This window comes from Ammospiza caudacuta, chromosome 23 (genome assembly GCF_027887145.1).
Source record: "Ammospiza caudacuta isolate bAmmCau1 chromosome 23, bAmmCau1.pri, whole genome shotgun sequence".
Taxonomy (NCBI): domain Eukaryota; kingdom Metazoa; phylum Chordata; class Aves; order Passeriformes; family Passerellidae; genus Ammospiza; species Ammospiza caudacuta.
The window spans coordinates 4,460,985-4,488,554 of record NC_080615.1 but is presented as its reverse complement, the minus strand read 5'-3'; the positions used below and the strand labels follow the sequence as shown (position 1 = coordinate 4,488,554).

Below are 27,570 nucleotides of genomic sequence, written 5' to 3'. Positions count from 1 at the left end.
AAAGGAGAACTGTTTGGGCTGGCCAAGCTCTGGCACACCCCATGCTCCTTGATTTCCCCCAGTGGGTATGGGTGTACTGATGGATCGGGACATGCTGAGTGGTTGGTGAAGGCTGGATGGGTGGTGGTGGTGCTGGGTGATGCCATAGAGTGCATCCCAAGTGCCCTCTGTCCTTGGGGTGCTGGGGTGACATGGGGTCAGTGTGGAGATGTGCCCTCTGTTCTCGGGGTGCTGGGATGGCGTGGAGCTGTGCTTTCTGTTCTCAGAGTGCAGGGATGGTGTGGGGATGGCATGGAGCTGTGCTGTCTGTTCTCAGGGTGCTGGAATGGCGTAGGGATGGTGTGGAGCTATGCTTTCTGTTCTCAGAGTGCTGGGATGGCATGAAGCTGTGGTGTCTGTCCTTGGGGTGCTGGGATGGCATGGAGGTGTGCACTCCACATCCAGCCACTGAGAAGGATGGGAGAGAGGGGCGAAGGGACACTGTGGGTGCCTCAGAGACAGAGTGGACAGGAGCATGATGAAAGAAAAAGTGCCTTGAGCCCTCCACCCCCAAATAAACAGCATGGATGGCAGTGAGGGAAGCTCAGGTGGCGCAGTCCTGCCGTCGGGAGCTGCCATGTGAGACCTGCCGTCACATGGCACAGATGCCATTGTCCCTGCAGATAATGTGGCGGGTTGCATTGTTGGGAGAGGATTAGGGGAGCTGCAATGTTTTGATGGCCTGCTTCTCATTTGCATCTTGAACGAAGTGGGAGCCCAGCCAGGTTCTGTTCTTTTGTGTTTACTTCTGAGGAAATGTGTTTATTTCCGATGATTACAAATAAATCTCCTCTGCCTTTTCTCCAGCCGCCCAGAATAAAAAACATCCAGTGCCCCTTAACTGTGTAGCCAGGGCAAATATTGTAAGTGCAGGAGAAATCCCATTAGGAGTCCCTGGCAAATGTAATTAACAATTTCTTCTCGAAGACAAGGGTGTTTGTTCTGCCCCTGTGACAGGTATTTTTGGTTGGAGGTTTCCCAGGGTGAAGCATCACCTGGTCGCTGTCGATGGGCTTCACTCCCGATCTGGGTGAGCTATTTTAGCTGCTGAAAACTGGGTCAGCCGGCAAGTTTGCAACTGGTTTTGGCATCTCCATTTGTCATCCTGACGAGACATGTTACCTACAGGAGAGAGAAGCAGTTTGGGGTTGAAGGGCCATAGAGGAGTTTAAAAGTAGAGCACTGTTGGCCTGAACAAGGAAACAGGAGAGGTTTGAATCCTAGAATCATTAAATATCCTCAGCTGGAAAGGACACACAAGGATCATTAGGCCCACGTCCTGGCTCTGTGCTGGACAACCCCAAAAATCCCATCATGAGTCCAAAAAACGGACAACAAATTTGGGTTGATCCATCCCCCAGCCTCTTGGCATGAACAGGGACCAGTGGTGTTGACTCTTCAGGTACAAACATGTCCCCTGGGTTTTTCAGTATGTGCATCAACATTTTGGAATCCTTCATACCCCATTCCTCAGAATATTTTGCACCCATGGAGAGGGTTTTGCAAGACTTCCTGTATGGCTCCAACTCTTTGTGTGCTGTTTATCCCTCTAAATTACTGCCAGAAAACTTGTGCTGACCCTGGACACAGTATTTCCCTCACCATGGGGGAGGCATTGAGGGCAGCCCCAGGCTTCTCCCTCGTGTTCAGCCGAGTCAGCAGTGCAGGAAAGGTCTGTGACATGGTCAGAGAAAGCAGGAGGAGGTGGAGGGTGTTATGGCTCAACCCACACATAGGAGAGGTGCTGTCAGTGCTCATTGATGGGGCTGGGAAGGAGCCTGCTGTGGGAGCTATGTGGGGTCTCTCCTAATAGGTGCAGGAGGAGGGAGACAGGCACTGTGTGCCACCACACACAAAGAGCACGTCAGCAGAGCTATCTGTATTGTTGACACTAAGTGAAATAATCCCACGGCAAACTTCAAAATTAGCATTTAAGAATGAGGAATAGGGGCAATTAGAGGGGAAGCAGCACAGCGCCGCTGCCCCGAGCTCCCACCCTCATGCATCTTCTCACGCTGCTGCGTTCAGGTTCATCACCCTCATCTCTGGTGGAGCACTGGGATCCCTGCAGCAGCTCTCGTCCTCCTGCAGAGTGAGGGGATCAGTATGGGTCTCAGGAGATGGAGCTTTAGAGAGCTCACATGTATCATTGTGAACAGTGTGGGGAGCTCCAGCAAAGCCTGGCATCCAGAGCTCCCCAGCCACTCTGGAGGAGAGCAGCAGTGACGGGAGGCAGCTGAAAGGTTACAGACGGTGAAAAGTCTCTGCTCAGAGGCAATGAGGGTGTAAGTGGTATGCAGAGATGGAGGAGCTGATGGCACTGGTCACAATGTGCAAAGAAGGGATGTGTGGGGGTGCTGGCATGCAGCGTATGCTGGGGACTGATGATACCATTCCCGAGATATTCCCCCTGCCTTGCTGATGGGCTTTCTCCAGGTGAACTGCAGAGCCAGAATAAGTTTATTCCCTTCCCATGTGGCAGGCACTTTATTGTCTTTTGTCCCTTCTGGACTGGTAAGGCAGTTTCTAGAGATGGATACGGTGCCTTCAGGAAACTGTTAATGGGAGTTTGTCTTTGGTTTTAATTAGATCTCTTCAAGGGAAAACCTCCTGGCCTGCTTGATTATCCAGCTTTGTCAGAGCTTGTCTGCTTTATCTAAACACTTTGCAGAAGTCTCTTTACCTGTTTGCTTACTGGAGACATTATCATAATCCTGGTCAATTGGAAATGGGGAGCAAAGACGGCTCAGCAGACAAGCGAGTGCCGTCAGCTTAGCAGCTAATGGAGATCACTTTCCCAGACAGGTAAAGAAGCTGATGAGGTGATCGTTGTGCCAGGGTATCCATCAGTATTCTCTTTGTAGTGCCAATTGCCAGGGAACAGGAAAACTGGCAGTGGGAAAGTGAGGTTAGCTGAGAAGGTGCCTGCAGGAATGCCATGTGCTCTGTGCCAGCTGATGGATAGGATTTTTTTGCTGGTGGTGGTTCTGACATGTTTCCAGGAGGTGCAGGAGGTCTGTTTTTTGTCTGGCTGTCTGTAGCTGCAGGGGACAGTCTGGGCTCCAGTGGAGAGGAACATGATGCTGCACAAAGCCAAAGAAACTTGGTCCTAAATTTGCTATTGAGTGGCAGTGACTGAAGAGTGGGCTGGAGGGATGGGAAGGAGGAGCCTTTAGCCCCTTGTTCTTGGCATGGGTTTGTTACAGAGGTCTCCAGGTTGCTGCTTTCTGCTCGTTCCAAGTGGTTTTGGGGGCAGTACCCATCACCAGTACCAGGGACAAGGCAGGGTGATGCTGTCCTTGCCCTCTCTCCTGTGAGTGTCCACCTGCGGCATCCCTGGGTGCTCGTGCAGTGCAGCTCTGAGATGTAAGTGTGAGATGTAAATGCAGAATGAACCACCCCAGCTCTCAGGTGTCCTGGACCACCCCAGATCTCCTCAGGAAGTACATCCCATATGCACCAGCCGAAGCTGGGCAGCAACAGTGGAACGTACTCAGCGCCAGCACGAGCGTCTCATCCCTGTCACTTCAAACCTGAGTCCTTGTGCTTCACCCCTAATGAGGGGACCCGAGAGTACCTCGCAGGGCTGTAGTCTGGATATTTATATGAGCGCAGACATGCAAGTTGTCTGTTTTACATATTGCTGCCCTGATTTTTCAGTGCACGCAATGAATAATTTACAGAAGCCGTGTGTAAGTATCTCTTTATTATTCATTATAATGAAGTGAGACAGCAGTAATAGTCCACTAGACTGGAATCCCCCAGGGCCGAACTTTACTCGGCTGTGCTTAGCTCTCCCCCAGTTAATTTGAAGGAAGAGAGGGCTCGGTTTTCTGACAAGGACAATGCTGTCTGCTGGCACAAGGCTGCCCTGGTCTGGCAAAGCCAAGCTGGCACCAGGGCAGGTCTGACACCAGGCAGGGTCCCCTTGTGCTGATGATGCCGTGGCAGGCATGGAGCACCATCCGTCTTTCCCTGAGTCCATACGTGATGTGGCTGGCAGAGACGTACAGCTCCTGCAAGGGGAAAATTACTTGTTTGCAGGAGAATATATGGCTCATTCCTCTGAACCAAGCACCCGGGGGGACCCTCAAGCATGCCAAGTATCGCCCCTTCCCTGTGCCCAATTAATAATCTCGATCGAGGTGATGCTCTGCGATCTCAGCAAGGGAGGCATATAACACCCCCAGAGCCTGGGCAGGAGAGGCACTGCAAAGGGGATAGGACAGGAACAGCCTCCCAGCTGCTCTCTGAATTTACAGGCATGTGGAGAGGGACTTGCACGAGTTCCTTGATTGACTGTAGGTGCCTTTTCCTACAATCTTGGGCTGCGGCAGGTCTGCCACTGCTGGCACTAGCTCATGCCTAGCTTGATTTCCCTTTCTTTTTTTTTCATGCCAAGAGAAAGCTTCCCTAGCCTGGTCCTCATGTGACAAAGGTGAAGCTCCCAAGGGATGCTGGGCTCTTAATTTAACCAAACACTCAGATCTTTTGCTGCAGATACCATGGCAGCAGCAGAGAAGGCCACAAGTAGATAGATGGAGAAGAATTTATCAAAAAGCATGAAAAAGCCATGTTTTCCAGGAACATTTAAATTCTCTTCCCCCCCATCCCATTCTTTGCCAAGTGTAACTCAGCGCCGTGGACCGGAGCTGCCGAGCTCCTGCACGTCTCAGAGCAGGGAGGGTGGGAGCCAGGCAGGAAATAAATAATGGAAACGACCGCGTTGTGTTTTCAAGGCACTTGTAGGATTTACAGCTGCTTATCCAAATGTTCCCTTCCCTTCCCCATGTGCTGGCTTGGCCGTCTCCGGCTGTTTCTCTTCTTCCCCTCTCCCTGTGCGTGTGCTGTGGCCCCTGTCCCCAGCAGTGGGGGTGTTTATCACCCCGGGGATGGCTCGAGGGCTGTGCCGACAAGCTGAACTGTCAGCACATTTTACAGCTTCATCTGGAATTCTCAGTGCACAGCAAAGGCAAGGGGGGCTGTGGAGGTGGGTGAGAAGAGATGGTCTGCCTGGCTTGCAGAGATCAAACAATGGAAATTTTGTCTGTGGTTCCCCAGTTGTGTGTAAAAGAAAAAGGGAGGTTTTATTTCTGGCAAACCTGCTGTTTATGTGAAATCTCACATGATGGGGGATGTGGAAACAGGGAGCACGGCCACAGCATGGCAGAGCTGGGGAGCCACCCTCCCATCCTGCTCCCATCCCTTTTTGGGACCCGGGATGCTCTGTGTGTGTCCCGTTCCAGGTGTGTGACCCTCTGTGTGTCCCCTGCAGGTGTACTGTGGATGAGCGGGTCACGCGGGTAGCGTGGCTGAACCGCAGCACCATCCTGTATGCCGGCAATGACAAGTGGTCTATAGACAACCGTGTGGTCATCCTGTCCAACACCAAGACCCAGTACAGCATCAAGATACACAACGTGGACATTTACGATGAGGGCCCCTACACCTGCTCTGTGCAGACAGACAATCACCCCAAGACTTCACGCGTCCACCTCATCGTGCAAGGTAGGTCTGAGTGTGCCTCGTGCTGTTGCTGGGTGGTTTGGTCTGGAAGGCTGCCTGGACTTGGGAAAGGTTTGGAGGCCCTCTTGGTCGTTGAGTTGGAGCTGCTTCAGAGATTGCATGGCATGGGAACAGTGGTGTGGACAAGTGCCCACCATGCCAGGGAGGAGATGAGCGTGCATTGTCTCAGCCTTGCTGTGTTGTGCAGTTGTCACACGCGGCAGAGGACACCTGAGAACTGGCAGTGGGGTTGCTGAGCTCTTCTTTATTCTCCCTTTGCCTGTCCGTGCTGTGAATTTGACTTGTCTCCACTGCTTGGAACCATGTTGCTCAGCTTGCTCCATCAGGGATTTGTTAGTAAGGTGCTCAAGCAGGTGTTTGAAGTGCTTCAGGAGAGCCAAAAGCAATGTGCTGCCAGGCACAGAGGAGAAGCAGATCCCAGCAGCACAAGGCTCTGTGCTTTTGGGAGAGAGGTCGAAATCTCTGTGGGGCCATGAAGGGCTCTTGGCACAGGGCCTCACAGGCAAGTCTATTAATATAGCAGATGCTGTTGGGTTGCAAAGCAGTGTTCTGAGGCTGTTCTGATGGGGGGATCCAGGTGCTGGCAGATCAGAGGGACCAGTAGCTCTCTGATGGATGCTGCCTCTGGATTCTTGCGGCTTTGCGCCAGCTACTGGCTTTTGTCCGGTCTCTAGATTAATTTTTCAGAGTTAGTGTTAGTTCAGGTTAGATAAAGATAATGAAAGTTTCCTAATCCTCTTAAAGAAGATTTATTTGGCTGAGTAGAAAGCTCTCGGAATACAATAAAGCGTGTATAAAACCAGGACCTAATCTTTCCTTTAATTTCAAACAGCTGATGGGTATTGATTTTGCAATGAGCAAATCTGAAAACTTTCTCAGCCTCGACACGTCTCTGAGAAGCCCCCAACAGAGTTATGTATGTATTTATGTACCCCCCTCATTGCCTAGAGGCAGGGGTTGATTGTGGTCACCCATCCAACAGGTTTTCCTGCCTGGTGGCTGTGGGAGTGTGTTGGGAAGCCCCAGATTGTGTGCACGAGGCTGTGGTGAAGAAGGGGAGGGCTCACCTCAGGGAGAGGAGAGAGGAGATCCACTGGAAACATCCCTCCATCTCCTTGTTCGGAGCTGTCCCTCTCCTCCTTTTCGAGCTGTGTGTGAGCTGTCCATCTGTGAGGTTTAATCTGTTTATCCTGTCTGCTCTCTAATCGTGCTAATCCATCCAGTCAACAGCGGTGAAGTATCCGAGTGCTTTGCACCTAATGAAATCAGGTGAACTGGCGGTGGCGCTCAGCACCCGCTGCCCTCACCCCTTTCTCAGGGTGATGCAGGCACAGCCAGGTGAAGGTGAGAGAGATTTTGCGTCCAGAGTGGTGGTCTGGTGGTGAGGCATTCCTGTGCTGGAGAAGGTTTTTTTCCTGCTGTGAGCAAGTCCTGTTGAATTGCTCCCACTGCAGCAATGACTGTGGTTCTCAGCAGTGTCACTCCTGCACAGCTGGAGGGAAGCATGAGAGGAACTGGGGGTGCAGGCACGGGTCAAGTGGTCCATGCTGAGCAGTGTCTGTACTTCCTTTTCAATGAGTTAAGCTCAAACCACATGTTTTGCCCAGCTGAGAAAATCCATCTGTAGGCGCCTTTGAAGGTGGTGATGAGAGAGGCAAATCCTCCTGTGCTCTGTTCTTGGTTCAGCCTGAGGAAGAAAAGCTTGCATGGAGATGCCATAGCAGCCATCCAGGATCTGGAGGAGCCTACAAAGAAGTCAAGAGGGGCTCTTCATCAGGAATTGTAGTTAAAAGGAATAATGGGTACAAGCTGAAAGAGAGGAAAATTAGGCTTGATGTAAAGAAGAAATTCCTTCCTGTGAGAGTGGTGAGATCCTGGCACAGGTTTCCCAGAGAAGCTGTGTCTGCCCCATCCCTGAAAGTGTTCAAGGTCAGATTGGAGCAACCTGGTCTAGTGGAAGGTGTCCCTGCCCATGGCACAGAATGGAATAAGATGATCTTTAAGGTCACTTCTGACCCAAGCCATTCTATCATTCACTCCACTGCAGTTCCTTCGTGGCTAAATTGTGATTTTTGTGAGGGGGAGCAACTCTCAGTCCTTTGCTCAGTGCTGAGACAAAAGGAATGATTTTCCAAAGATGGATTTAGTCCTGGCTGTTTCTGTAAGCAGAGCACACCCTTTACAGGAATGGGAGCAAAGCCCTGTTTCTGGCTTCAAAATTGAGGTTTAGGTCTGTCCTCTCTTTCTTGCCCTCACTATGCCAGCAGGATGCCAAAGGATGCAGTAATGACCAGTTAGCAACTATATTCAGGTCAATTAATTTCTATTTGTATTTTGCAAAACTATAAGTTGGCCGGAGAGAGTATTGATTCTTTGTGCCCATGTTCAATTGGGTTTTAATTGTGCTGCTGAGGAGCCCGGCCTTCTCTCCCAGCAACCCAGCAATAAATCTGCCAGGGAATCGCCGTCAACAGTAAATGTGTCTCTTAGTAGCACTATTAATATGTCTCTTGCATTGGTTCATTGCAACAGCCGTTAACAGCGTAGATGGCAGGAAGCCAGAGGGGGTTTTTTTTTGTCTCCCTTTTCCTCTTTTTGTCAGGAGCTGCCTCGTGATGAAGGGATGGATGCTTTCAGAGATAGATGCAGTGTTTATGGCACGCTGGTGTGTTCTGGGGAGAGTTTGGGATGGAGAGAGAGCAGGCATTTAAGCTCATATAAGCAGAAGATGAGCCACCCCATCCTCCTCTTGTCATAAAGGCTGGAGTGGAGCTGAAGTGGGGTGGACCTTGGTGAGCCCTCCTGCCTCTGGGATGAGCAGTGTGGAGGCCACTTCTCAATAAGGGGGAGAGAGAGAGCTCCTGGGAGGTGCAGGCTTGCAAGGAGGAGCCAGGAGACCTCAATGGTGTCATGCTGCAGGATGGTTTTTGGACTGGGGAATGTGGTAGACAGGAACAGTCCTTCCTTCGTGGCTTGGGCTGCTTCAGGTTGTACTTCAGTCCAAAATGTAGAGCTCTGCATCAATGTTTTGGTGGAGGCTGTGAGCTTTGGATCCCTTCTGGTGGAGATTTTGGTGGTGAGCATTGGTGCTGATCATCCCTTAACAGTGGTCTTTGGTATTTCCTCTGTTCCTGATTCATTTAAAGAACCCTTCCCTCTACTGCCTTGATCCTACTCACCATACTGAAGCCTCTCCCAGCTGTTGGCATTGTTTCTCTTGTTTCTGGTTGGCACAATCCATTTTCTGTCTTGGTGTTTGCTGCTTTCCTCGCCCTGGGAACCAGGACAGGTTTTGAAGGGCCATGGCCTTCATTTACAGGGTGCATTATCCAAATGCATCTAGGGATGCTCTCCTGGAGCTGTTCCCGTGTCTCACTCACCACCTCTCAAAGCAGCACCAGTGCAGATGTAGCTTCTTCTTGAGTGTTTCAAAACCAAACTGAGACTTTTATTTTTCCCTTCTGATAACAACTCCTTGGGGCTCCTTGGGGCTCTCAAAGGGCCATCCCCCACCTCCCACCAAGCCATCCCCACGGAGACCTTTTTCTCCAAAGAGAAAAGGTTGGATGAAAAGTTGCAGCCAAACCCCTATCTCAACCTTCTTTCCTCCCTGAAGAGGCAGAGGATGGGCAAGAGAGTGAAAACAGCCAAATGAAGGTGATGCAGGAGCAATGTAATAGTGAATTCAAAGACAAAGCAGCCCAAAGAAAATCTTGAAGGAACAGCAAAGTTTGAAGAAGGAAGCAACTAGAGGGGGAAAAAAAAAACAAAAGAAAAAAAGGATGAGAAGAAAAGCCCAGAGTTCCTAGAACAAAGGAAAGAGAGAAGGAAATGTGAGCACACAGAAAAGCAGCAGAGCATCAAAAGGGCAGGAGGCAGCAAAGGGGAGAAATGAAAGAGTGAGGGCAGGGAGAGGGGGAAGGTCTGGAAGGAGGAAGAGTCAGACTGGCAGGCAGAAAACAGCACACACTGGCCAGACAGGAGCAGCCACTGCCCCATGACATGCCAGCCCAAAATCCAGATGGGAGAATGGGAAAGGGGCAGGATGGGGTCCACCTGACAGCATCCTTGGGCTCCCAGTCTCAAAGCTGCCTGAAACTGGTGAAAAGGAGCCATCAGGATGTGCCACAGGGACCAGCAGCAACAGATGATTAATTACTGCAAAAAAACAAAACTGGAGGAGAGGAGGGAGAACTGGTGAAGTTGTTTCCCCATTATATTTCCGAACAGAAAGAACGTTTTAGCTCGTGCACAAATAGCTCCCTGGGAAGCACTCTCACTTCCTAATTGTTCATAAATTTACTGACAGGTGGTTACACAGTAGGTATAACACTGTGAGTTTCGGTTTTATTGCTTTCCCTGTCTCAACATGAAAACTTGGAGAAAAAGGATGCACTGCGAGCCGTCAGGTGGCTCCACCTGGAAAAGGGTGCTCAGTGCCTGTATTTAATTTTTGCCGTGTTCCTCCCTGTAAATGCCACAGAGATCCCACAGAGGGTGTTTTACTGGGGGAATGCTGTGAAAAGAGGGTGTTCAAGACCTCAAGCAAAGGCAAAAGGACAACATTACCAAAATTGAGTGCCTGTAGAAAATGTGAGGCCGTGACACGTGGCTCGCTTGCCAGGGAAATTTGACAAAAATAATTTTGTTGACCAAACTGTAGCTTTTAGAAGTGCTTAATCCATTATCTCAATAAAATCAGCTCTGATGAGCCTCTCAGACAGGGCTGTCACCACAATGGTTCGATCAGAGATGATCATCATCGCTGCTGAGCAGCAACATGTTGTTAAAACTCTTGATGTCACCTCCTTGCCCCAGTCAGTTCCCCCTGTGGGAACACTGAGGTGTATTTTCACAGGGTTACCCTGTGTGTCCTTGCAGGTATCTCCTGAACCCCAAAAGCAATGAGTTAGAGAGAGTGAAAACATCAATTTCCATCTGCCAGCCAGGAGCTGGCTCTCAGGTGCCCCATTTAAGGCCATCAGCCCCAGACAGGAGCTGTTCTAGGGAAGGTCTCGTATTGCAGGTGCCTTCAGCAGACACACAGGGACTGGAGGAGGCCCTGGTGCCACCCTGCTGTGCTTCTCATCAGTGAGGGAGATGGAAGGCACAGGCAAAATGTGAGTTTTCAGCATATTTGCCTCCTTTGTGCTGACTTTCTGTACGCTAATGAGACCTTGCACAGTGACACCTCTGACAGCCCCATCCTGCCTGTGCCGGGGAGGCTGGTGCGGAGCTGGAGATGCCTGGGGCTATAGGCAGCTGGGGTGCTGGGAAGGCAGGCAGTGTCATCTCCTGCAGGCATCCGACCCCTGCTAGGGCGACAGTCCCTCTCCCTGCTGGTGGCAGCATCACCTGTCACAGGACACAGCTGGACACTGCAGCTGCAGAGGTGAGGGAGCTGCATGAATGCTGCATCTCGCCAAAATAGGAAATGTGTGAGGGGGTGGAAAGGGAGGTGCCAGGGCAGAAACACAATGTGCTGCAGGTGTGACAGTGTCCATGGAGGCTTCAGAGCTCTGAAGATGAGATGTCCCTCTCTGCTGTCCCTATGGGCACTTGTCCCCCAGGTAGGGGTGGACAAGTGGCTGTTGCCTGGCAGTCTGAAGAACCCATAGTTATCCATCATCTCCCCTTATCAGCAGCGTAGGAAGACATCTCTTTTAATGGATTAGGAGCTAATGATGTGGAGGAGGGACATCAGTTGCATGTGTCAGCCGCTGTGCTCATGCAGGCTCTCCGCTCCTCCGAGGCGTGCAGCAGTAATGATCTGGCAGCTAAAAATAATCCAGGGCCACGGCGGCGAGTGGCTGGGGTAGGGATGGGCACTCCGGGGATGAGTCAGCCTGCACACGGCCGTGTGCGTCACCGTCATGTGCAGCCCCCGAGCACGCAGCCATTCCCGAGGTGCTGTTTGCTCCCCGCGTGCTTTAGCGGGGAAGAGTCGTCTGTCAGGGCAGGGACCGTCCCTCCTCACCCTTGGGTGTCTGGTTGTTGGGGTCTCTCGCTGCTCAGAGTGACCCTGAGAAAAGTCTGAAAGTCTCTTTTCCCAGCCTGGTGGTTGAAGAAGGAGTTAGGGCTCTTCATTTCTTGGTCTCAAGGTTGTTTATTGTATCTTATCTATAAAATATTTTCTCCTGCCCTGCGGAGGTCAGCTCAGCAAGACAGTCCAAGGCATTCTCCCTGCCCCCGGGGGAGTGTTTTGTCTTTATACTAAAAACTACATGTTCATTGTTTACAATTACTTTTCAATACCTATCACCTATGTTAGACCGTGAGCTTCTACTGTAAACCAATCTCAAAGTGCCACCATCACAGCAGAAGATGGAGACCAAGAAAAAGAAGAAGAAAGGCTGGACACACCCAAGTTCCTCCATCTTGTCCCCAAAACCCCCATTCCAAAAATCCCAAAATCTACATTTCCACCCTGTGATAATTTTATTATTATACTATTCAAACTTCTGTGACTTTCAGGTTTTCATTCAAAGCTGGTAATTTGCTCCACGGGTCATAATCAAACCCGCAGGTGTTCTGGGCTGTGTGCCAGGGTCTCTGAGCCCCCCAGCAGGGGCCCCAGCAACTCTGGACACCCGGAGGGATGTACGGAGTTCCAACAGCTGGTAGTGGCTCTCCAGGTCTGAGCTTTCCTGTTGCTTTTGTCTCCAGATGGGACAATGAGTGCAAAGCCACCACTGGTGTCCAGAGCACGTGTGGTATGGAACATACTGGGGAGAGTCCCACAGATAACCCGACTATTGCACAGGACATGGCGGTGTCACCAAGGTGTGATCCCATGGCCAGCCCCATAGGGCCCCGTCTGTGAGGTGAGGGGAGGGATGGCACCTCACACTCCCCAGAGGTGGTGGCAGACGCTGGCACATGCCCAGGTCCCACAGAGAGCGTGGATTTGCACATCAGGCAGTGCAGGTCTCGAGTGGTAAAGGATGGAGATAAATCACAGGCTTATTGTTATTGAATTTAGTGGCATCGCTTTCACATTCAATTTCTCTCACCGGCTTTCCGAACAAACAAGAAATTACAGAGCAAATGTATTTTTTGGCTTACCAAACCTTATGCATTAACTTCCCTGTGATTAATACTACGCAGGGCTGACGAAACCCTCTGTGCGCCGCTCGTCGCTCCGGTGAGACCATGCCACTCGTCGCTTCCTCAGAATTTATTCTTTATTCAATTTGCTTATAGTTGTAGACTTCTGTGAGGAAGGACTGTGGATAAAAGGGGATTGAGATGGTGTTCTGCCCTGTTTTTCTCACTGCAGCTGTATAGGGCAGAGGGAGGGAAATATTGAGAACAAAGGTAATTCAGGGAAAGATGCTGTCAGCGGGTAGAGGACAAGGAATAGCACCCACAGTCATGCTGGAGGGCTCCAAGGCATTAGCAGGGCTGCCTGACCCTGTGAGGGGACCAAGAGAAATCTATGGGGCATGGGAGAGCCTTTGGACTCCACACCCAGCACCAATCCCAAGCTGTCACCACCTTGAGACAAGGCAGCTTTGGTGGGATGTGCTTGTCAGGGCAGCCATGCCTTGGTCATCCCTATCTCATGGTATGGACAGAGTGTGGCTGAGGGCTGGATTTATCCACATGTCATATTTGCCACCAAATTCACCCTGCCTGCATCCCTAAGTGGCCCTAGTTTCCACCCACTCCTCCCATGGCAAACCAGCGTGTCCTTGAGACACCATCCTTGACAGCCCAGTCAGTGGGATCTATAAAAATGTAATCAAGGTCCTTTGATGTCCTTCTCCATGTCCTGGTAACCTCGTAGGCAACGATCGCAGTCACAGGTATTGAGCTGCCCTGTGGGGTCCCCACACTGTCCATGGGTGTCCCTCCACTGAGTGTCCCTGCTGGCTCTCAGGGACATTCCTGATTGGATTAGGGCAGACCGTGCTTCCCTTGCCTCTGGATGTTCAGGAAATGTAATTCCCCACTGTGAGACCTGCTGGCATGTCTGTGTCAGCATCCTTTGCTAAGGGAAGGGCTTTCAGGCTGATACGTGCGTTTGTATGGCTTGGGGTTTTCCAAATAGGAGCACTGGGACTGTAGTGGTGATGGGTAGTGGTAATTTTTTCCACAGGAGTGAAAGTATTTCTGTGCCCAGGAATGGGACAGGCTCACGTCTGTGCCCAGAGCACCAGTTTCTGCATCTCATTTTGTACTTGTGGTTTGGGACTCGGGGAAAAGGGAAGGGATGTCAGCCTTGAGCTGGAGGTATCTGGGAGGGCAAGGATAGAACCATGACTGATTTTGCTGATGCCCTACATCACACATCATCGCTCTAGTCCAGCATCTGCAGGCAAAATCACACAAGGAAGAGACAGGCTGCCATCTGGAGCAGGGGTGGCATCCCAAGGTCTCAGCATCCACTAATGATGGTGATGTCATCTCGGACCAAAACTGCTCACTAGGAGGGCTGGTTTGCAGGGCTCAGGAGCAGATGAAAAATGCCCCAGTTGTAGGAACCTTTGTCCTGGATGTTGTTGTAGTTTTCAGATGTTCCTGGTACCAGTTTGAGGAGCTGTTACTGGAGGGGAGAGGTGCAAGGATGCTGGTAATATGGATTAGTGTTATCTTGTCTGAGTGAGGAAGGGCCATTTACAGCCTTCCTGCAGCTCATTGTGCCTGCACTGTCGGAGTTGGCCGGTTCTGCTCCGAGCGTTAACTACGTTTTCCAGCAGTTGCCGGCACACACTTTTCATTTTTGGATTGCTGCTTTCCCCTGAAGGACTCAGACAATCTCCCTCTGCTATAACAGACTGTACTTCTATATTAATGTGTCAAGTTGCTGGGAAATTTACTGCTTTGCAGAACCCATAGGGCTGCAGAGACCGCACCACGTCTTTGCAGTGGCTCATCCTGCTGCGCTGCCTCTCCCACGCCAGGAGAGAGGAGAATCTCCCTGGGAGTGGGAGGAGAGCTTCCCTGGGGGTGCAAGGAGAGCCAGACAGCCCCACTTTCCCTTGCAGGCAGTGCTGGTTCTGGCCACAGTGGTTTTCAGGTGATTATCCTGGAATCCCAGAGCTGTGGGAGAGCCCTGGGTGCAAGGGTTGGGCATCTAATGCCTCTTGACCTGGGTTTTCAGTATGTTGGGGAGGGGGCACGGGGCATCCTTTCTGGCATTGTAGGTATGGTGTTTCATTTGGGGAGGGTTGTTAAATATGGCCTCATTTACTCCCTGGGGTGCAGACCCTTTAGGGAATTGTGTCTGACAGCCCAGAGTGCCAGGAAGCAGCATCGGCAAGTGAACTTTAATTGCTTTTTGCCATGGCCAGGGATATTTATGGGCACGGAGATTGCCAAGTTATTTATTAGATGGAGTATCTGGGGATAGAGTAATATAAATCACCCTGGCCGGTATTGAAGGAGCAGACGCTCAGTAATTTAAACACCTTTAATAAATATGCTAAAATATGAGCCTTGTCTCAGGCCATAACGAGAGCTGGTTATCGGGGTCTCGGCCATGGAGTGGGGGGGCTGGTGCAGTGAGTGGACTCCTCCACACTCCAGATCCATGCTTGGCTCCAGTCTAAGATGCTGGTTTGGAGACAAGGAATTGCTGACTGTACAGGGCAACAGAGGGGACACAGTGTCACACGATGGGACAGGTCTCATGGCTGGGACCTCCTACCTGCGCCTGGCAAGCTGGGGTGTTGATGGTGCCTTTGGTGACCTTTATGTCTTGCAGTGCCCCCCCAGATTGTCAACATCTCGTCGGACATCACGGTGAACGAGGGCAGCAGCGTGACCCTCATGTGCCTGGCCTTTGGGAGACCGGAGCCCACCGTCACGTGGCGGCACCTCTCTGGGAAAGGTGAGCCCTTGCTTGGGGGAAGAACTGCCTGGGTCTGAGGAAAGGCCATACTGGCTTGTGTGGGATGCATGGTTGTCCCCATAGAGGTGGTCAGGGTGGCATTAGGTGACTCACAGTCAGAGGTGCTGACCTGGGATGGGCTGAGGGCACTTGTCAAGTGCTTCCTGGGTGAAGGGGATGCCAGATGCCTGGGCAGGGGGTGTCAGGACAGGGGCACAGGGAATCTTCTGGTGTTTGTGTCCATGGGTGACGGTGCCACACGTTCAGTACATCCCCCAGGGCAGACCTTTGTGAGTGAGGATGAATACCTGGAGATCACGGGCATCACACGGGAGCAGTCCGGGGAGTACGAGTGCAGCGCCGTCAACGACGTGGCCGTCCCGGACGTGCGGAAAGTCAAAGTTACTGTCAACTGTGAGTGCGGGGCACAGGGGAATGAATGGTGGGGGGTGGGTGCACTTGGGCCAGTGTGACACAGCAAGATGTCTCTGCAGACCCGCCGTACATCTCCAACGCCAAGAACACGGGCGCCTCAGTGGGCCAGAAGGGCATCCTGCAGTGCGAGGCTTCGGCCGTCCCCGTGGCGGAGTTTCAGTGGTTCAAGGAGGACACCAGGTGAGGGGCTGCAGAGGGTAGCCACAGCCGTGGGGTGACAAGGTGAGGAGGTGGAGGGGGATGACAGTGTCTGAGGCCATTATGTGGAAAAATATAGTATTTGCAGGGATCCCTGACAAAGGAGGAATGATGAGGAGGACTCCTCCGTCTTATCAGAAGGCTAATTAATTCCTTTATTATACTATATTATTCTATATTACATTATTCTATATTATTCAATATTACATTATTACATTATTATACTATATTACACTATATTACATTACATCTAAACTGAATCTGACAAGCACTCAACAATGCACACAACTGCAGTCATCTCATGACTGTCAGCCGACAGTCCTGACACACACACACATGCTTGGCCCTGATAGGCCAAGGAAACAAAACACCATCACTCTGGGTAAACAATCTTCATATTGCATTCTGCTTTTGCGCAACACAGGCACAGCAAATGAGATAAGAATTGTGTTTTCTTTCTCTGATGTTCAGAGAATGTGAAACCCAGAAATATTCTTGGGAAGAATCGTGCCTTGATTTTCTCTGTGAAGAGAAATGTGGTGACACAAAAAGGCTGGGATCAACTCGTTTTGGTGGGTGCTCAGCTAAGAGCTGAGGAAACCCCAGAGCTGTTTCTCCCAGAGATGGTGGCTGTGGGACAAAGGGGTCAGGCTGGGTTATGGGATGGAGAGTGGAATGGAGAGTTTGTCTTCAAAACTGGGATGCGCAAGCCCAGTGGGGGAACACGTATAGTGGTGTTGGCTGGTGTGAAGCCCAGGAAAGGGTAAGATCCACCACAGCCCCGTTCTCCCAGCACTGCTCTTGTGTTTCTCTGCAGGTTAGCAAACGGGCTGGAGGGAGTGCGGATCGAGAGCAAGGGCCGCCTGTCCACGCTGACCTTCTTCAATGTCTCAGAGAAGGACTACGGCAACTACACGTGCGTGGCCACGAACCAGCTGGGCAACACCAACGCCAGCATCATCCTCTACGGTAGGTGCTGGTTTTCTGCAGAAAGGTGAGGTGACAAGGAGGAATAAGAGAAGGAGAGTGAAGAGGAGGCATTTGGAGAGAAGGAGGATAAAGAAGATGAAGAGGAGTTTGAAGAGCATGATGAGGAGGATGAAGAGGAGTTTGAAGAGCATGATGAGGAGGATGAAGAGAAGGAGGCTGGCAGATGACCAGTGGCAGAGTGATGGAGCAGAGCTGGCTGTATTTGGTGTTCCTGGTGCATCGAGGTGCCAAACAGCACAAACCCCGAGCAGTGAGGTCCTGACAGAGGATGCTCAGAGGACGAGATCTGTATCAGCCCAACACTGAGTGTACAGCACAGTTGGCCACAGTCGGCTCAGCCCTGGTGTTGCTGGAGCACAGAGGTGAGGAGGGAGCCTGGGACAGGTGAGAACACACTCTGGGTGCATGGTGTGGGGTTTCCCTTGTTTGCTACAGGCAGGACTGCCAGCAGTGATCACGTTGTACTGGCAAAAGCAGGACGGGTGACATCAGCCTGGGTGATTCAGGTGGCTAGGGCAGGGAGATGTTTGAGGAATGGTGTCATCAAGGACAGCTGTCACTGAAGAAGATGGTGTGTACCTGTGGCATGTCCCTTTGGCATTCTGACAAGCCGAGAGAGCTGTCACAATCCAAGGGTGGACAACAGGAGCCTGCCTTCCCACAGCAGGAGGGAGAGGATGGAAGTCAGGTAGCAGGCTCAAGGAGATGTTGACAGGGAGAAAAGTTTCCACACCAGCTTGGAGTCTGGATGGGTGGACACTGTGGGGGGAGCCTGTGGGGTGTTTGGTGTTTTGGGGTGGTGGGAGGGGCAGATCTTTGCCTTTGGTTGTAGGGCTGGGTGGCTCCTTCAGGTGTTTTCTGCTCCACTCTGTTCTGTTGTGTTTGGGTAGGGGTGGTCCAGGCCTTTCTATTCTAACTGGTTCTCTTCTCCCCTGGCCTGATTTCTTCTCTTTGGGTCCAAACTCTGGGTTCTGTTTCGTCTCCACTACTCCTCTTCTCTCTCTTCTCTTCTCTTCTCTTCTCTTCTCTTCTCTTCTCTTCTCTTCTCTTCTCTTCTCTTCTCTTCTCTTCTCTTCTCTTCTCTTCTCTTCTCTTCTCTTCTCTCTTCTCTTCTCTTCTCTTCTCTTCTCTTCTCTTCTCTTCTCTTCTCTTCTCTTCTCTTCTCTTCTCTTCTCTTCTCTTCTCTTCTCTTCTCTTCTCTTCTCTTCTCTTCTCTTCTCTTCTCTTCCTTTTCTCTTTTACCTTTTTGGTGAAGAAATTTTCCCAATATCCACTATAGTGCAGTATGCTATAATAGACTATATATAAAATACAAGATTATACAAATACAATGTAGTACATATTATTAATAATAATAATATCTCAATAATAAATATATATAGATATGAAAGCAACTGTTATTCATATATTTAATAATAGTGTCATGTTGACATATATTATTATATATAAGCATATTATTCTTCATTATATATTATGTATTATACTCACAGTATATAAATTATAGAATCTCTAGTATACATTATTAGTTTTTGCATAATACAATATATAACTTACAATGTATATGAGGTATTTTGTATATATCTGTGTTTTAGGGGTATAGGAGTTAAAGTGGCAATTCTGAATTGATGGTTGGATTTGATGGTCTTAAAGGTTTCTTCCAACCTTGATGATTCTATGACTGTATATAGTAAATATTGTATTTATGATATTTAGTACATAAATAAGTACATTAAGTTTCCAATCCAGTTTTCCCAATATCCTTTTGTTTTTCTGTTTCCCTGTCCTGCTGGCACTCTTACATTGTCTCTTTCTCTGATGTGAAACAAAATACCATCACCTAAGTATCTTTTTTCCATGACTTGAAACCAGACTAAAGAAAAAGTTGCAGTGGAGGTAACTCCTTGTACTCAGAAGGGGACAGGATTAGGAATTTTTGGTTTTGTTCCAAGCTATTATGTGGTTATCTTTTATTTGACAACATCTGTTTTCAGGCATTTTTCCTTCTCTCAGCAGATAGTGTTGCTCTTTACACACTCCTCCTGTGACAGCACAGCAATCCTCTCACAACAGTTATTAATTGATGCCAACATGCAGGGAAAACAAAATTTCACCTTGTTTTAATAAATTAATCCCACAAACACGTCCAGCAGGCTGAAGTGAAGTACATTAGAGGTGATTGCATAGATGGCAAAACAGGGATATTAAAAATCATCCATAAAAAGGAGCCCAGTCCTGTGGCTCTCCTTGCCTTGTAGCAGCTCCTGTTAGTAATGGTCTGTTCAATGGAATGCTAATATTCCTCTAATCCTTGTTTTATAAAAGGAAGATTAGGAAAATATTTACAAGTGAGACAGCAAGAAAAAGCATTAGGAAGGAAAAGTTAAAACTTAAAATGTTCCAATTTTTTTCATGTGGGTATTTAGCTGCACCAACACTGAAGCCTAAATTTGTCTTTGAAAGGATATTGGCACATCCTTTGGATATTGCTGTGAACACTCAGGTTACCTAAAGCTATTTTAATTTCATAACTTTTAATGGAGAAAAAGGCAAACATTCATATTCTATTTCCCTCCCTTCTTGCAAGAGTGTATTGAGTGAAGCACACTGGAGCAGTGAGGAGCAAGCAGGCCATGGAATGAGCTCAAAAAGGAATTTAAGCAAGTGGGATTCCATCCCTCCTCAAGGATTGCGCTTTTTTCGTTTCATGAACATGTTGTGAAATTCAACAGCTTGTCTGTCAAAACTGCAGCTTCTTGGAAACACAGGGGAGAGTGGAAAAGATGGGCTCTGTGGAGAGCTTCTATTTGGGTATGTGCGTGGTGGTTCTTGGACAGTCTCTACCAGCCTTTGCCAAAGGGGAGAGGAGCACAAGTGGTTGGAAATCTGCTATTTCTTTTATTTAAAGATTTCATGTCTGGGTTCACTTTTTGATGAGGACATTGCATTTTGTACTTGCTATTTATATATGGAGATAGGGGGGGGAAAAGATCACACAAACCTGGATCTTTACATCTCTTTAAAGTGCAATGTGTCCCTCAGTCACCAAAGGAAATTCCCCCAAGCCCCCACTCCAAACTGGGAGCTCTGGGACCTTTTATTATCCCTTTCCATTGAAGAGCTATTGGAATAAAGAGAGATGTAGTTGTTTTATAAAAGATGCCATCTGCATTTTTCCAATGTTCAGGGTCTCATTTCTAGTATGTAATCTTTTTGATTGATGATTGGGTGAGTTAACTGAAAATAAGTTAAAATACCAAGTGTTAGATGTGATTTAAACCAATTATTCTATGGAGAGATAAAATCTTTTCATGCTTTATTGTGCACTCTCTTAAGAATCAGCAGCTTCAGACTAAATACATAAAAGCAAGGGAAAGCAATTATGTCTTTAAGAATAAGAGCCCTGATTCAATATTTAAAGACTGCTTGACTTAAAACACTTAAAACACAAGTCATAGAATCACCGAATGGTTTGGGCTGGAAGGGACCTTAAAGCTCATCCAGTTTCAGCCCTGCCATGGACAGGGACAACTTCCACTGTCCCAGGGTGCTCCAAGCCTTGTCCAACCTGGTCTTGGACACTGCCAGGGATCCAGGGTCAGCCACAGCTGCTCTGGGCATCCTGTGCCAGAGCCTCACCGCAAATATTTGAATTTTGCAAAAAGAGAATCAATGCAAAATATATGCAAAAAAAAGGTAAGAAATAGCATCTTTGCCATGCTTTCCTATTGATGTGGAGTGCCTGTGATTGCAGTGATTTTCTGTGTTTATTTGTGCACACAAACCAGTAATCTGACAAAACTAAGAGATATTAGGAGTGGAAATTAGTAAGGAGAGGAGAAGGAGGCAGTGCTGTATTCAGGCAGTATAAATATCTGAAGCAGGTCTTCTGTACAGGAGAGAAAGTAATTACCCCACATCTACTGTTGTGCATTACAGGAACTTCGAAGGGCAGGTGAATCTGTCCAACTGCTCTTTTGTGTCTGCCACCAGCAATGCTTTTTCGGGTCAAGGGAGCAGCTCACACCTCATTTCATCATTTTTCAAGTTGCCACCTGCCATTATTAATAGCCCACAAAAAGGCTGAGATATGTAAGCTCCATAGATGCTGTAAAAGAGTCTGGGAATTGCAATCCCCAGCTTCATTTTGCTTCAGGAATGTGCTGGTGGACAGCTCAGGGGTTGGCGGTGACACACTGCCATGGCCTGCCTGGCTGGAAGCAGTGAGAGGACAGAACACTGTTGGGTGGGGAGTTACAAATGATTCAATTCTCTCTGCTCAACAATAAAATAATTTTTTTCCTGTTAATTGAGTGGATTATGCTGTGTGGATGTTCTGGGTGGGATCAGGGCAGATGTCCATCAGGTGCCTGGTGCTGGGGCTGGCTGTGCTGGTTCCTCATGACCCTGGGCTGAGCCATCCATCCCGTCAGCATCTTCTGCTCCAAACACCCCTCAGGAAATGGCAACTCTTCCCTGGAGCTAGGCTGGGAGAGATGGGAGTGTTCACCTGGAGGAGAGATGGCTCTGGGGAGACTTGAGTCCTATCCAGTGCCTAAAGGAGCTCCAGGAGAGCTGGAAAGGGCTAACTCATGGGATTAATTTGGGTTATTTGGTCAACTAATTGGGATTTGGAGCTACCTGGGACAGACTCACTTTCTGTAGGGGACTTTATGGGTACTTTAGATCATCGGGTTACTTTGGCTCAATCAACTAACATTTGGTGTTACTGTAGATTATTGAGGATAACTGAGGTCAAACTTGTTCTGGGCAGAGCACTTTGAGGTTACTTGAGATCAGCCAGTTAATATTTGGGGTTACTAGAAGTCACTGGGGTTACTAAAGGTCATTGGGGTTACTAGAGGTCAAATTTGTTCTGTGCAAAGCACTTTGAGGTTACTTGAGGTCATTATTTGAGGTCACCCAGTTAATATTTGGGGTTACTATAGGTCATTGGGGTTACTAGAGGTCATTGGGGGGTTACTTGAGGTCACCTAGTTTGTATTTGGGGTTACCTGAGGTCAAACTTGCTCTGTCCAGAGCAATTTGAGGTTACTTGAGGTCAACCAGGTAATATTCGGGGTTACTTTAGGCCATTGGGTTTACTAGAGGTCAAACTTGTTCTGCGCTGAGAACTTTAATGTTACTTGAGGTCATTGTGGGGGTTACTTGAGATCATTGTGGGGTTACTTGAGGTCATCCAGTTACTGTTTGGGGTTACTATAGGTCATTGGGGTTACTGGAGGTCAAATTTACTCTCTACAGAGCACTTTGGGGTTACTTTAGGCCATTTGGGTTACTTGAGGTCAGCCAATCAGCATGGCATAATTTGAGGTCATGTTCCATCTCTGGGGACCATGCTGGGCTTTGTTGAGTTCAGCCATTTTTCTTGTTCCAGTATTTGAGGTCACCAACTCCAAAAGTGATAGCAGAGCTTCGACCTGACTTTGTGTCCCTGTCACAACTCCTTCTGTTCCATTTCACACCAAGGAACCCCCGTGTGCTGTTGCTGTGTCATGCCTGGCCCCCATGGTGCCAGTGTTGTGTCAGTCCCTCCCTCACCCTGGTGACTTGGAGTTCTCTAGGCACCATGAGTTGCTCATGCCAGGCTCCCTGGCCCTTCCCTTTGGCCCCTGGCCCCAGCTGTGCCTCCAAATTCCATCCCACTCATGTCCTGTGAGCACCTGCCCCTCTTGGCCTGTTTGCACATAAGATCCTCCTGCATTCATTTTTTTTGGGAGAAGATGTAGATCCTGAGGGTCTGGAGCAGAGTGAAGCTCTCTAGCTCCATCTCTTTTGGCTGGTACCCCTGGATCTCTGTGTCCCTCTGTCCATACCATACTTTACCTTGTGCAGCTGCAGATCTGCTGAGATATTTCAAAGACACCAACACAGCTTAAAACCTTAAACCAGGCTTTATTAGACAATCATTAACATGGCACATCACCCAGGGTTAAGCTTTAATCATCATCCACACACAGGTAAATAATTAGTCTTTAATGAACTTGGCCTAAATTAGCTGTAAATTAGAATCTCAAATAGGAGCAGTTTCATGGGGGGGCAGAGGTTTGGCCATGGCACTGGGGTTTGGGCAGCTTGGGAGGTGAGGGGCAAAAGCTCCCTTCATGTCTTGGTGAGTTAAGCCAGAGCTGAAGTGGGATATCTTCTTTTTCCTCAGTATTTATCAGTGTTCTCTTCCATCTTCCTGTGAAGGGATGAGGGACAACTCCTTCTTCTTCTTCACTGAGGTGTTTTATTTTGTAGGATTTTTTTGCAGCACATGCCCTATTATCGCTGTTTGCCTTCACCTATTATCTTTGCCTCTTATGCATGTATTTTTTTTTCTTTTTCACACTTTTATTTCCACTTGGTCCCTGTATTTCACAGTTGTCTTCCGGTGTTTGGTACTTACTTTGTGTTTTCTCTTAACTATTCCATGAAATGCCAATTGCCAACTTTGCTATTAGATGCTGTAAATAATCTATATATTATACTATAATGCTATAAAATGCTATATATTATACTATAGTCCTATGGTATAATATATAGAATAAATATTATATATAATAATATATAATCTATATATTATACTATAGTCCTATAAAATGCTTACCTACCATCACTGCTCACATTACCATAGAGTTCCAGGGTCTGTGTTTGTGGCAAGCCTTAGATCTTGCTCAGCTTGTGTCTCCTTTTTTGGGTGCAAGAAGCCACCACTTTTTGCTCCTTGCTCTGTGCTGGGTGTCTGTTCAGTCACAGGGTTGAACATCCCTGTTGGAGCCTTCTTAGAATCAAAATTTGAGTTGGAAGGGACCTTTTAAAAAGGTCATTTAGTCCAACCCCCCCTTCAATGAGCAGGGACAGGCCCTGATGGACCATGCAGTTACCTGAGGGAAAATATCAGGAAAAATGTCATCCTGGGGAGGTTGCCAAGACTTACTCTAGGTGCCTCTGCTCTCAGACATGGGTTATGGACAGGCTTCCCCCAGATTTCCTTCAGTTATTGCTGTCCTCAGACATGAAGAATTGATCAGGCTTTCCCCCATTAGCTGCTGTTGCAGACCATGAGAAGCAGAGAGGAACTGTTGTCTTTTCCTGAGCCCTCTAGGAAAGAGAAGCTCCAGCAGCACCCTGAGTGTGGGCATGTTCCCTTCCTATTTCTCCTGAGTCCTGAAAATGAAAAGCAACAAGAGACACATTCTAAATTCTTCATCGCCATGCACCTGTTTCTCACCTGGAGAAGGGTGGATGTCGCAAAAAATTGGGAGAAGTGAAGTAGAAGGCATGAGAATTCTGTCCTGCACAGAAAGAAGGCAGCAAAAGAAAGTAAAAGCTATTTTTTTTGGTGCATGTGAAGGCACTGCTTAGCTCTGTAAGCATTTGTGCTATTCCCATGGCTCACACTGGAGTTGAGAGAGCCTCCAAGACAGGCTAAGAAAATCCATTCACCACAGACCCACTGATTCCTTCTGACCTTTGCATTCAAGATCTTAGGAGAGAAACAAAATCCCAACCTTGCCATCCATACTCAAATCAAGATCTCAAAAAATCTAAGGTTGCCTCAAGGAGAAGGAAGGAAATAGCCAGGAAAGGAAGAAAATAGCCAGAAAAGTAGACAAAAAATAAATCAAGAGGAAGAAAACTAAAAGCAAGCAATAATAAATAACTGCAATAATAAATAAGCTGAGTAGGGGCAGCCAGAGTCCAGGTGCACTCACACCTCAATGCCCAGGCACTGGGGTTTGAGCAAACAGAGCCAAAATATTTGCTGGGATGGCAGGGCTAGGGAGCCTCAGCTGAATTCTCTGCCTGTCCTAGTGGGAGTTGTCTCTTTCCCATAGAGAGTGACAGGTCAGAGAACACAGGAGTCACAGGCAGCCTGTGATGAAATGTGCCATCTGCCCTGATTTTGTGATTGTATCTAATTACTACTGTATTTTGTCTCTGTATCTTTATTCTTGTCTCTTCTGTAGAGTATCTTTACAATCTTTACAAGGCCAAGCTGTCTGATACCAGAATACATTCTTCCACAGTAAAGAATAAATTGAAGAGAAAATGTTTGTTTTCTTTTATTTTCTAGTAATGACCCAGCATTTTTAGTTTTATTTCCTCCCTGTATTAGGTGACTTATCTATTTGGGAGCTCTCCAACTCAACCACAATGCAATTGCTTTAGGATAGATTATGAAATTTCTGAAAGTGTCATTAAATCAAAGCCAATAACCAGTGCAGAACTGTGAACTAGAAAATAGTGATAAGAATTAGTCACACATTAAAATCCACATCTATAGATACTAGAGAAAGGCACCAATTTAGCAGTGGTTGGGCAGGTGTAAATACATAAAGGTTTAAGGCTAACAAGTATTTAGTATTAAATCTGCAGAAATGTTCACTATTTTTATGATTTTGGATGATGTGCTGAGCTGCTGCCATTGGTTTGAGGGGTGAAAACCAAAGAAGAAGGAGCAGTGACAGGTCTGAGAAAACCAAGCTAAGAATCCCTTTCTATTCTACCTGCAAAGGGTCTACCTGCCCCTAACAAATGTGGGTTTCCACTTGTCATATCACAAGGTCTGTTCAGCAAGGAAATGTCTGATTATGGCATAGTTTTACCCCTCCTGGATGATCATGTGCTCTTATAATCAATTTTGTTTGAGCATGGGCATGACACAGCTTCTTGCTCATCACTCAATCTTCCCATCATTTCCTTCACCTTCTGGCAGTGCTTGGATTTAACATCTCAGACTCTCCTTTGCCTCTTCCTGAATTAAGATAAATGCTCACAAAAAATCAGTAGATAAAAAGACAAGGAATAACACCATCCTGAGGAAATTATTGTAACTGGATATGATTTCATAGAATCACAGAATGATTTGGGTTGGAAGGGGCTACAGGAGAGCTGGGGAAGCACTTTTGATAAGGGCATGGACAAGGGGGAATGGATTTAAACTGAAAGAGAATGAGTTTAGATTAGATACTGGGAAAAAAATTCTTCAATTTGAGAGTGGTGAGGCCCTGGCACAGGTTGCCCAGATAAGCTGGGGCTGCTCCATCCCTGGAAGTGTCCAAAGCCAGGTTGGACAGGGCTTGAAGCAACCTGAGATAATCGAAGGGTTCCTGGCCCATGGCAGGGGTGGGACAGATGGTTTTTAAGATCCCTTCTGACCCAAACCATTCTGAGATTCTAAGATGAACCCATTCCATGTGACTGCAGGCCTGAGAGCATATTTACAAATGCATAAGAATCCCATTAACTTCACACTTCATCCATGCCCTGAGTTTTGATGCTAAGACAGCCAAGCACTTATTTTTCTATTTCTTCCCTTTCAGAATGCCAGTACTGGAACTAAGACCTGCGACTTCCTCAAATGCCTCTCCATGACCATGGGGAGCGCAAACAGACCCATGGCCCTGTGGCAGAGTGTGTAGTGGCTGCCTCTGCTTCCCTCACTGTCTCATCCCATCCTGACTGGCCCCCTGTGTGCCCTGCAGCCCAAATAAAAGCCTTAACAAAAACCAACCAACCAACCAAACAAAACAACCTGCAAATCTCCACTCCAGCGGTGTAATCAGATGACCAGCCTCCTCCCTGCCTGACCTGCCTGCCAAGAACCCCCCAGCGACCCCAAAATGCTCCTGCATACCAGAGAGTCCACATCTGGACAAAGCCAATGATCTTTTGTTACCAGTCATGACCTGTGCCACTCCAGAGCACCGAGGCCTCTGGTTCTGGTGGCTCTCACATGATTGTCTGCATCAGCACTCCCCAAGGAGGGCAACTTCAAACATGGTGGGGCTGGACTGACGGACTGACACCTGCCCAGAGCATCATCCTCCTCCTCCTCCTCATACAAAGACTGTGCCTGCCTTAAATGTTCCTCAAGCTCTTTGCAAACCTCCTCACCTCCTCCTCAGCACTGACAATGCTCTCCAAATGATGGACTAATCTACCACCCCTCCAAGGGGGAACACAACACCGTGGTCAGCTTAGGGGTGGGAACTGCAGGGACAATGGGGAGGTGGGTTACCCTGCATCCCCTAAATGCAACTCAGGTGCTTTAATTAAGCTAGGACCTTCCAATTTACTAGACAGATGGGCTTTGATCCCATGATACTATAGTTAACAGCTGACCGTAACCAACAGGCCTCTGCCTAAGGTTCCGGTACATAACTAATGCACATCAATGAGCTTGCAACTTCACTAGAGAGCTGATAAGAAGAGGATTTGAACCTCTGTAAAAAGGACTGCAGCCTAACGCTTATACACTCAGTGCTGTCACATCATCCCAGCGCTGTCCCTAACGCTCTCCTTTCTCTTTCTCCTCTCTCCTCTACACAGGGCCTGGAGCAGTGCACGATGGCGGCAACGCAGCATCCCGGGTGGCTGCCGGCCTCTGCCTCTGGGCCACCCTCCTCGCTCGCCTCCTTCTCGACTTTTGATAAGGGAGCGGAGGGTCCCGGGAGGCCTCGCCGCACCTCTCCCCCGCCGCGGGCTCGGCCGCCGCGCCGCCCGGGGACTCCTCTCCACCGGACGGGCGATGGATGCAC

At 48.5% G+C, this 27,570-nt stretch overlaps 1 protein-coding gene across 1 annotated transcript in view; it reads left to right on the top strand.

Moving 5' to 3' along the window:
* LOC131567421 (opioid-binding protein/cell adhesion molecule homolog) overlaps positions 1–27,570 on the top strand; it is a 107,480-nt gene extending 79,910 nt beyond the window's left edge. Inside the window, exons 2-7 of the mRNA XM_058819027.1 lie at positions 5,315–5,547; positions 15,275–15,400; positions 15,680–15,814; positions 15,895–16,015; positions 16,851–17,002; positions 27,362–27,570. Of these exons, the coding sequence (XP_058675010.1) occupies positions 5,315–5,547; positions 15,275–15,400; positions 15,680–15,814; positions 15,895–16,015; positions 16,851–17,002; positions 27,362–27,462 (868 nt within the window). The 3' untranslated portion in view covers positions 27,463–27,570. The remainder of the gene's footprint in view (positions 1–5,314; positions 5,548–15,274; positions 15,401–15,679; positions 15,815–15,894; positions 16,016–16,850; positions 17,003–27,361) is intronic.